Here is an 11,396-nt window from a genome sequence, read left to right as displayed (position 1 = left end):
AAGATAAATGACTATTGATTGTTGGTTTTATTGAAGTAATAAAAAAGTGTTGTGGAAGTTGGTTATGTAAATGGAGTCATATTATATACTCAAACAAAACATTAATATATGCACAACTTAAAGTATTTTTTTTGTCTTGCTTGTAGCTTGCTTAAGTTTTGTACCTGTTCAAATTATTGGAGTTGAACTGGAATAAGATGGTAATGTCTTCATATTCTAAGTAGAATTCTTTCCCATTATTATGAGTCATTTTCTTTCCCCAATCTTTTTCTTGTCAATTACTTTGAGACTCTTATTTGGAAGTAGATAAGTAGCTTGTAGGTTGATCTCTTATCCAATGCAAGAACTATGTGACAATGTTGGAGCTTGTTGTTTTCCCATTATCACTTTAGTCATCCATGAAATTGATAAAAGTTTTTTCTAGATTATTATAGGGATAACGGAAGAACCTTTTTGTTCAAAGGGAGAATCATATGATTGGAATGAGATCCTTTGGAGAAAAGTCATGCAAAGTTGAGTATTTTAAACTAAAAAGTTATTTCATGTTCATCAAAGTAAGTTGCACGTTCTCGAGGAAAATAAATAAAGAACGATTTGTTCTAGGAGCATGAATATATCTAAAGATTCTTATATTTGTAAGGGCATTTTTGGGGTTAGTATTCAATTTCAGGAATGATATATCAAAGTGGCACAAATGTTGCTCATTAGGTTAGCATTTGAACTAGTCTTTGACTTATAATTTTTTCAATTTGATAGGTTATTGCAGAAGCATATGATATCACTACAAAGGACTTGTTCAAAGATATTTTGGTTCAAAAATATGTCAATATGAGTGATGTTATTGAAATGATTCATGCTTTTGTTAATTTAAAGTGAAATTTTTTCAAAAGACCCAGATGCTAAGATGTCCTCATCTTCCAAGCATATGTGTCCATATGGAGGAGAACAAGAAAGATGGTAACAAAACTTTTATGGATCTCATATGTTAAACCAAAAGTTCACAGAGTATTGGTTGGCCTCTAAGAATCATTTGCCAATATGTGCCAGGTTGTAATGACACGGGTACTGGTTGGTGACTTCATCATTGCAAAAGACAACTATAATATGTTGAGAATTTATCAATTTCATAATGTAACATAAAAAAGGCCCTTAATAAAATTATTCATAAGTTTGATAAAAAAAAGTTTAATTAGAATATAACATGCCTTTAATGTTTAAAAAATGGTCTAATAAAAAGTTTGCTTTTGGAAATATGATTTTGAAAGTGTTGAATAAACTTGCTCTTCTATGGATGTCCAATGTTGCAACTTTACATGAGGATATATGTTTGTAAGTAGTTCTGCATGTAGATATGTTTGGCGAAAGGTTTGGATTTTTTCATGAGCATTGTGCCCTCTCTAATGTTAAGATGAAAATGAAAATGTGGATGACCACTAAGGTTGTGACTGGTAGTTGGGAGTTGGTTGCTGATGTGAGTGTTTGCATTGAAATTGATCAAAGCCAATGGCATTGTTGGGACTAGTCAGATTATACGTGATGTCAAAGCTCGTTTTATTGAATTCATTACACAAAAGTGATTAACTATATCCCAATTGTTCTTTCTTAATACCAAGCCTATGAACACCTGAATGAGTAATTAATGTCCCCTTGTTGGCGGAAGAATTGCAATGCTAATTGTAAAACCTTATTAATTAAGCTAGAACAATGAGATAATTTTTGAAAGAACAATTCTTATTTGTCAAATATTCAGGAATCAATTGTTATGCCCTTGATATATAGCGGGATCATTCTTTGTTCAAGAGGGACTGCTCTCTTCTTGATATTGTAAAAAATGACTCCATCTTCCTTCAAATTAGAGTACTCCATGAATATAGGTGGATGTTGAGAAGCTCTAGCCTTTCTAATCTCCTTCATCTACTTTGGAAATAACTTTTTACTACATAGTACCATCTATGTGCACATACCTAATTGGCTTTAATAAGAAGAGGACCAATCTTCAACAACTTCCATATTAAGGTGAAAGGGCTAAAAACAAATGATGGTTTTCTTCACGATTTACAAAATATGAGTTCCAACGTTTCTTGCAAGTACATCACACCATTTGATTAAAGTGTTTGGAAAACAATTTAATGGTTTAATCGCAAAAATTGCAATTTACAAAAATTACCCCAGTACATTACAGTGATCCATCTTTAATCACTTCTTTTTTCTAGAAACCGATGCCGACAAACAAGCGGTAAAGCAAGACCACCACCACAATCTTTGTACAACAGATAAGGTGATGACTTCTTTATTTCAAATCCCTCAAACATCAACTCTCGGTGTTGCACAAGTGAACTACTGGTAAGCAAGTTGAAGTGTAGCAAAGGCAACACCTCAAGACACTAAAAATAAAAGTATCATATAACAAGATGAGGGGTTGCAGAGGCCTTTCGCCTTTAGCCAAATCGTGTGTATCCTCCCCTCCGCTCCACCCATCATGAATGGATAGTCTCCTTTATCAGCACCTATTATGTTTCCAACATGGGAAACAACATGAAATATCCAAATAAACAAATAAGAACAATAACAAAAGAAATGCCAAGAAAAGGAACCAACCTAAGAACAGGACATTGCCGACACTGAGAAGCATTTCTGACCGTCCGCTTTAAAGATCAATGGCCAGCATCACCAAAGCCATTTACTGCAGGTACTTGGAAATGGGTCCTACTTATCTTCCTTAGAAAATAGTTACATTCAATGAGTGGTGAGGGAAAATTAAAGGAGAGTTGGAATAAAACGGGGGGAGAGAGAGAGGGAGAGAGGTGTGGGGGAACAGGGGTGCCAACGGACATGTGACGGAGATTTAGGTCTTAGGTTTGTTGGGTTGTTGCGTTTTGGCATTTTGAACGTTTTACTGTAGACTACACGTGACTAGGTTTGTAGACAGAGAAAGTTGAAGAGAGAGAGAGGGAGAGAGCAGACGAAGTGTGGTCGGAGCTTGGAAAGATACATATGTGCCAGAGCATGACAAGGCCATGGATGTGTAGATTGTAGAAAAGGCGGTCTTCTCGTAGTGTGAAAAGAAAGAGAGAAAGAGAGAGAAGAGAGAGAGAAAGAGGTGGAGAAAAAAATGCAGCAACATCTCATGCAGATGCAGCCCATGATGGGCGGGTACTCGCCAAACAATATCACCACTGATGTCATTCAAAAGGTCGACCCCTCTCTACCTCCCTCTTTTTTTGTATTCCTTCCCCAATAAAATAACATTCCTTTTTCTTGGAAATGTTGGTTTTGACAGCGGATAAGGTGTGAGGGCTTAGGGTTTTCCGATGAGGGTTTTCTTTCTTCTTTCCTTTCCTTGCTTCACACGCTAAAGGTTTTGCGGTCACCATTTTGAAATATGAGGTCTTTCAGTTAAGAGTTGTTTGAGGCTTTTTTGTGCTTGCTAAAAAAAGGGGTTTCTTTTACGGTGATGTTTTTAGAGTCTTTAATGGTAGGAAAAGGGACCCTGAGGGTTTTTCTTTAGGTTCGTGTTAAAGATTCGGTTTGGAGTAGATGAAATCTCTTCCAAGGGTTTATGGCTCGGTTTAGCTGAATCTAGACGCCTTGTTCCCTTTTTTCTCTTATGGACTCCATTTCATTGGCGATGTGTTACGGATTGTTGTGGGTGTTTGAAGAATTTCTCATTTTCTCTGTTCTTTTTCTCATCTCTGTGTTGGACAAACCAACCATGTATTGATAATCCATTGAGAAATCTGTCGTACGGTTTTGATGGTTGCTTATTTCACTCCAGAAATATCCCTATTAATGCTACTTCACAAATCTTTCTTCCCTGATGACACAGTAGAATTTACTGCATGTAGCTTGTTTCAATTTTACCGTCTGCGTGGTCTCTGTTACTTTTGGGTTTTCCTTGTGTACATTGATGGCTGTCCTTTCACTTTTCATGTGTCTCCGGCATTTAAATACGTTTAGCAGACCTCTAATCGTGACCTTTTTGGCTGTGTGTGTTATCGCCTTCATCGTTAGTCCACATAAATTATGGACCCCGTACTGCACATAAATTATCTGGCTTCTTGCTAATGTTTTTTAACTTTTTTAGTTGGTGTCATAATTTTTAGTTTGATTTTTTTTCTTTAAAATTTTTTAGACATGGACTAGGCCAACTAGGTCTCATGACCACATAGATTATAATCTTTGTATGTTCTTTTGTCACTTGATGATATTGGGTTTGCATTATCCTTTGAAATTATGATATAGAGTTATCTTGCAGGGTTGTTTGAAGGTTGAACTTTAAGTCTTATTCTTCACCCTCGAATGGACTGTTTCTGCTTATCGGGATGATTTCTCTCAGCAGAAACATTCCATTGTCATTAATGAGATTTGGCATTCTTTGTACTCGTTGTCAAGCTTTTGGACACTAACAGGATGAGTTTTTGTTAGTTCATTACTTCATTATAGGTATTTCAGTTTAAATTTTGATGGTTTGTGAACTACATACGTGATTGACATCAGCAGTTGAAGTTGCTGAACTGTTTGTTGCAATTTATGTCTTTTTTGCATGTATTTGATTAACATATTTATTGAGTGTATAGAAGCATGTAGAAGACTTTTGATGTCTCAAAATTTATCTATTAGTTTTCTTAAGTCACATGGGTACTTCAGTAAGGTCCATGTGCCCATGTCGCCATACCCGTACCCAAAGTGGGTACTTGGAGTCTGGACACATTTGGGTAATTTGTAGACTAAAACCGATGCAAATTGCTTAATTTTATGTGATTTAATTTTTTCCAACTCAATTTTCTGTCTGTTTTTAGAGTTATTGTTCATTAACATGTAATGTTTCTATTTAAAACACTTTTTAATTTAAATGTTTCTTTCATTTTGATTGTTTTTGTATTGTTTTATATGTACATAACTATATATATATATATATATATATATATCATCCTCCTGTACCCCTGTACCCACATTTTATAAAGTTGCCGTGTTCGTATATGTATCTCCGTACCCGTACCTGAACCATACCCGTACCCATGTGACTTTTTTCTGTACTTAGTAACTTGAAACTTCTCAAGAAGTTTATACTAGGCAGCTATCTTTTCCTAGTGACCATAATCAAAAAATTGGTTACATCTCTTCCGCTTTTCTTTACCGTCCTTAATCCATATTTTATTCTGGTTTTTTGTGCATCCACTTTGGGCAAAAATCATTAAATTATCTAAGCTGATTTTTTGGTTAAAGGACGAATTAACGTTAAAGTTTCTTTATGCAACTTTGATGCTTAGTTTGATGGCAAAGTTTTATTACATTTATTGATTGAAGGTACTCAGGTGGGAGTAACAGATGTGAGCTGCAGGAGATGGAATTGTTGTATTTTAGTTACTGGGAGTTCAGGGTGACTGATCTGAAAAGGCATGGTCATTGATGAATTTTTATAGTTTGTCCTTTTCGTAAAATGCAAAGCTGTAAGGAAGTTAGAAAGGTGGCCCTTTCTGAATTTCATTCATCAGAAAAGCTTATCAGTCCATCTATGAGAATCAACTTGGCAGCTTGGAGGTAGAATAGATCACTTTTTGCAAGCGTTTTCACCGATATCGTGCTATTTTTGAAACTATCGTATAAACATTGGAGTTTTGGAGTTTGTTATGGTACTTCACCATAGGTAGTCTTGAAGGCAGCTCAGAAATGAAAGTATGACCATTGGAGGCTTCAACAGATATAGTTTGCACTTGCAGACTAGTTGGAGTGCATTTGACTTTTCTGCCCCCCTCCCCTTAGCTCTAGCAGACACTGGACAGGGGTTAGCTCTGTCAATGTGTAGAGCCAAGTGTAGTGTGGTACACAAGTTTTAGTTTTACCAAAGAAAGAAGGAACATGATTAGTAGCTACATGCTGAGCTTGCTGCCATCCACTTGGATCAGTAGAGAATAGGTCAAAAGAGTGGAAGATCATAAAAAACCATGAATTGATGTTTTTTCCATCTTTATCATACTTGTTTTAACCTTTAAGTTTATGTAAATGTTATCTACCTTGTATGCTACACATTCAAGATTTCTGAATTTGATTGACATCCATAAATTCAAAACGGTAAAACCATAAAAGCCATACTCCAGGTTATAAATGTCAATTTATGTTGTGTTCTACAACCATGGTCCTTCCTCTTCTGCATTCAAGTCTTGTTCTTTCACATGCTTCAGCTTTCTAACAATGTATTTCTGTAAAATACTAGATTGAATATTCTCTGCGACAAGTTGATGTATGTTGTTCGTCTAATAGAGTGATAACTGATCCAACAAGGTACAGTCCACCTTGCCAGGCGTGTCTGCTATTATGGTCAGATAAATTTCGACTGGAAAGAGAAAGGAGAAGTTTATGAAGTTGAAAACTTGTTGTGCTTCTTGGGTCACTGGTTGTATTTTATTTCTTCACCACTGCATGCAATTTTAAATGCTTCAGTAACCATGTAACAGCTGAAGATAACCAATTTAATTCATTTCATGAAATACGAGCTGAAAATTTTTTGGCGAAATGAGGTCTCCTGTAACTTGGTGCTCATTGAAGTAGTAAACGAAATGCTTTGCATTTCAGTTGGCCTCTCTTTATATGTGATTTTGCTTGAGAGGTGCCAAATTAGGACAGGTGTGCTGGCTGTGGTAGCTCCTTTGCATCGCAAAGTCTGCTGGCTTCATACTCCCCTTACATTTCCTTTTCTGAAGAATCCAAGGAGGCTTCATACTGTTAGAAATTTCTGCTTGCGGTTGTGGTCTTCCTCAGCAGTTTAGTGAAAATTATATTGTTTCATTTTCCTATTTCTGTTATAGTACTTTTGGATGTTTCATGTACTGCTTATTTTCATCTGACTGTATCCCTATATTCTTGCTGGACCTTGAAAATGCAAGTCTATTGTTGCATTTTGCTATTATATTTTTCCCACGACTCATGTTTGACTTTTCAAATGCAGTACTTGGATGAAAACAAACAACTGATTCTGGCAATCCTTGATAACCAGAATTTGGGCAAGCTGAGTGAATGTGCACAGTAAGTAGCTGAGAGCACATACTTTATTGCAGTGAATGTCAATATGTTTCCTTCTTATTTGGTAATCTTAGTAATGGGATATCTGTGTATGCATTAATTTCAGTGAGCTCATATGGTTGCAAAAGCATGTCAAGGGGTCGTAATATACGTTTCACTTCTATTCTTGTCTGGTTGGACTATGGTGTATAAACATCTTTGTGCTCATTATATGAATATGCTACTCTAGTTTGGTGAAGCAGCATAGCCCATTTTCTTTGTTTCCTAAAATTTATGATTGTAAGCTATGACTTAAGTATTTCTTACATTTTAAATATGTCATTCTTCCTAAGTGAATCTCAAATAGACCTCTCTTGCCTTGATATGCACTAATCCTTGACAGGAAATTTGGAGACCATATAGTTCCGAGCTAATGGTGCCATTTTTGTCAAGAAATGAACAAAGTGAGGGAGAGAGGCAGGTGGAATGGGGCTTTAGGAGTTGAGAATAAACTAGAATCATGCTAGCTTTGTTCTTCGGAGAATGCATGCTAGTTGATGGGGAGCGGTTCATTAAGGTTAACTGCAAAAGTCATTTTATTCTGTAGCATATTTTAATTACAATTGTTGTGCTTAATCAATCATAATCTTGATTTGTGAATACCTCATTTGGTAGAGGAGAGGAGCCATGACAAATTCCTTATGATGCATAGGGATATCTATTCTGAAGGAAGCAAAACTAGATGTTTCAGTTCAGTTACATGTTTTTCTTAAGATTAAGAAAGGACTGGCAGAACAGGGTTTCTTGGCTTGCCCTCTTGAAGGGGAAGAACGATATTGTACATGGTTGCATGGAAGTAGCTTCTTGGGTAAACTAAAAAAAAGAATTGCACAATTTCAGTAGATATATAGAAACTTTGAGGACAAACGTAGTTGGACCATTGTACCTCTGAGGTCATTGTGTGTCTGATAAAAGCATCACACAGGTTAAAAATACAAAGAACTGTTTTTTGGGGAGGTAAATTACATGGCAACTAGCAAGTTAGTGAAGCATACTAGAAATACGGTGGTTCCAGTCAGAAAAGTATGTTGAGGAGGTTCATAAAAGTTCGGTTTTCTTTTTGGTTAAATTGTTTTTTTTTTAAAGCGACAACTGCTGGTGCCAATAGCTGTGGTAGGGATTTTCATTCCCTTTGCACAAAGGTGTCATCTTTTGCCGACACACACTTTAGGTGTTTAAGCATGGTTGAACTGGAATGAGAAAGTAATGACATGAACAGCCATTTTAAATTTACAGTATTCATGTAATGGAGAGCGAGTAGGAAACAGCAGAGAAGGGATGTTTTAGGAAGAAATGCATGAAGTTGTATAGCAGTTAAAATTCCTCAGAAAATAGTGATCTCTAAACATAAGATTGGAGTTCCTACTCATACAAATCACCTCTCTTTCATAACTGAATTAAGATTCTCATGTCATGAAAATGGGATTTCTGAAAAATTGAGGTGGGTGGTTGTGGGCATGGTGATGGCCATCATTTGAGTTTGCTGTTCCTGATTGATTCTGCTTTCTGCCTCTGGGTTTAAGTTACCATGTAGTGCCAGTTGCAAGATTTTGCTAATTTTGACGCCACATGTCGGAGCATATTGGCAGGTACACATATTATTGGCCCCTCGCTGAAATGATATAGGCTAAAAGGAGGCTTATTGGTGAGCAGAGTCCACAGACTATAATAGTGCTGATACGGATATTTACAATATTGGGTGTAGTAACGGGGTGGAAGTATAGATGGATTTTCCTAAGTGGAAGTTGCCTATTGAAACTATGGTACGAAGGAAGCATTCTGAATTTGCCTAAGTCGACTTAGGATTGCTGTCCGCTGATCTCCAGAAATTATGTTTCCTTTTTGTATCTGATAAGAAATAAGTTTGAACATTAAGGGTAATATTGAGGTCTGTTATGTTTCTGAAATCTCATTTATCATTTTATTATTCATGAAATTGTTGTTATAGTGAAGTTGCAATAGCTACAAATTAGACATGTCTCGATGTATGAAGTTAAATGTTAATAATCTGCAAAATTCGATTTTTGTGTGTTTTAACTTGAAGCTACTCTTTTGTTTGGAAAGTTCGTTATATAATTAGATCAAGCTGATGCAGAGCTATGATTATCTCCATAATTTGCATAGTATTTTCTGATAGTTCTTCAAAAACATGTAACTAAACTTCCTTCTACTGATCCTTTGGACCTTGATTCCAGCTTTCAGGCAAGGCTTCAGCAGAATCTGATGTACTTGGCTGCCATTGCTGATGCTCAGCCGCAGCCTCCTGCCATGCATGCACAGGTACAGTGTCCTCTCAGGCATTAATTGTTTAATTTGCCCAAGGGAATTAATGCAACAAAAGCCTTTTGTTTATCCTACTCTGCAGTTTCCTGCCAACGCTGTGATGCAGCCTGGGGCCCATTATCTGCAACACCAGCAAGCTCAAGCGTTAACCCCTCAGTCGTTGATGGGTGCACGGTCACCTATGATGTATGCTCAGCAGTCTCTTTCTGCATTGCAGCAGCAGCAAGCATTACACAGCCAGCTTGGTGTGAGCCCTAGTGGGAACAATGGTCTTCACATGTTGCATGGTGAAGCGAATTTGGGACCCAGTGGACAAATCCCAAGCGGTAGTTTCCCTGATTTTGGCCGCAGCTCAGCTGGATCTGGAGAGGGTATTCAGTCTGCTGGTAGAGCTACTACTATGGAGCAACGTGGAGCTGGCAAGCAGGACGTGACAGGAAGAGATGTTTCAGCTTCAGGGTCTGCTGATGTGCGAGGGGGGACTGCTGGGGCACAGGCTGGAGATGGGACGGAACCTTTGTATCTCAAAGGACCTGAAGGGGATGGTAATTGAGCTTGTAGCCGGTCCCTGTGCCGGCCCCGTCTCAAAACATAAGCGGTAGGCAGTATTAGAGAAAACAAGGCCTTGTCTTGCCTGGACTGGATCCTTTCTGCTCAATCTTGCTATATGATGGTTTAGTTTCTGTCAAGGTGATGATGATGAGTCTTGGTAACCTGTTTGTTGGAGACATGGTTGACTTTCATGTTCCTGCTTTGTAGATTTTTGTAGTGTTTGACTGGATGTTCTAGCGTCCTGAAAGTTGTGCATTTTGGTTACTGCTCATGAATGATTTTCTGATGATGGCTGTTCCGCATGTTCATGTTGCCGTGTCTTGGGTCATGAGGTAACATCATCTGTTGTCTTCTGTACAAATGAAAGAATGCTATACACTTGATGAGCACTTCTGGCAGACAGCTCGTAATGAACCTTCTCAGTTTAGTGTTTCTTGAATTAATGAGTTATCCCATTGTACTACATTGAACACGTTGCCACCTTAGTCGCATGATAGAGGGGGCTGTAGTTGTGACTTGCAAGAGTCAATTCATCTCCTTGGCATATTCACATCTATAATCTGCTGACTAACTTATGGTGGAAGAACGGGCTGTCCAGGCCACGGGCATTCGTCATCGATGCCACCAACCAGGACCAATCCCCCCTTGTGTACGGCATAAATTGCCTACCTTGAGCCAGGCTTGATTCCGATAAGAGGATGCTCAATGCTGGGAGATGGCATCTTCGCCCTTATTAGTTATTGACAGAATATAAATATTTACAGAGCAAGAAAATGGATGCAAGACATCTGTATTGTTCCAAATGTCTCCAAAGAGAGATGCGAGACATCTGACATTACAAAAGGAACAAGGTGCCGCCACCCAACAACACCGATTAGGTGGACAAAAAGACAGTGCAGTACGGATTACGTAATCACTTACTGCACTCCACACGTTTCAGCATGCATCGTGTTTTCCATCCAAAATTCCCACGTTTTTTTTAGTGTCAGTCCAGCTCTCTACTTTGAGAGTGACAGGAACATTGAGCTCTCAACTTTGAGTGACAGGAACATTGAGGATGCAGATGTTCAACTGATGCTCGATTTCCTGCCATTGGCCAAAAAAATGTACACGAGGCATCAATATTACAAAAAGAACAAGCTGCTAGCTCCTAACAGCTCAAGATAAACACCAAGGCACCCTTGAAGGCCACATCACTCAGACCCTGGAAACTACCACTAGCCACTCATCCCTTTCTCCCACTCCCCCCGCCTCCACCTGTAAGGCCTGGCTATCTCCCCTTTCATGGTTGTCTCTGTTCAACCTCCGCCTACGTTGGTAGAAAACAGAGGACCTTCTCTGCCTCTTCCCCCATCGATCTGTCGCTCTCCTCCGGGGCGTTGTTCGATCCAGACCGCCTCTTTTTTCCCCTTTTCCCGCCCATGCCATTCACCGCCATCGTTTCAGCCTATCCAATTTCGTCTGCGCTTCCTCAGGATCATCCATCTTCGTCCTCGGGGAGT

At 38.3% G+C, this 11,396-nt stretch overlaps 1 protein-coding gene across 1 annotated transcript; it reads left to right on the top strand.

The window, feature by feature from the left end:
• Positions 1 to 2,821: 2,821 nt before the first annotated feature.
• Positions 2,822 to 10,202, top strand: LOC116256095 (GRF-interacting factor 1). The gene is made up of 4 exons (XM_031632275.2): positions 2,822 to 3,193; positions 6,947 to 7,023; positions 9,255 to 9,339; positions 9,425 to 10,202. The coding sequence occupies exons 1-4, from the start codon at positions 3,113 to 3,115 to the stop codon at positions 9,893 to 9,895; spliced, it is 714 nt and encodes a 237-aa protein (XP_031488135.1). The 5' UTR covers positions 2,822 to 3,112; the 3' UTR covers positions 9,896 to 10,202.
• The last annotated feature ends 1,194 nt before the right edge of the window (positions 10,203 to 11,396 follow it).

This window comes from Nymphaea colorata, chromosome 6 (genome assembly GCF_008831285.2).
Source record: "Nymphaea colorata isolate Beijing-Zhang1983 chromosome 6, ASM883128v2, whole genome shotgun sequence".
NCBI classification, from domain to species: domain Eukaryota; kingdom Viridiplantae; phylum Streptophyta; class Magnoliopsida; order Nymphaeales; family Nymphaeaceae; genus Nymphaea; species Nymphaea colorata.
This window is presented reverse-complemented; position numbering and strand designations above follow the sequence as displayed.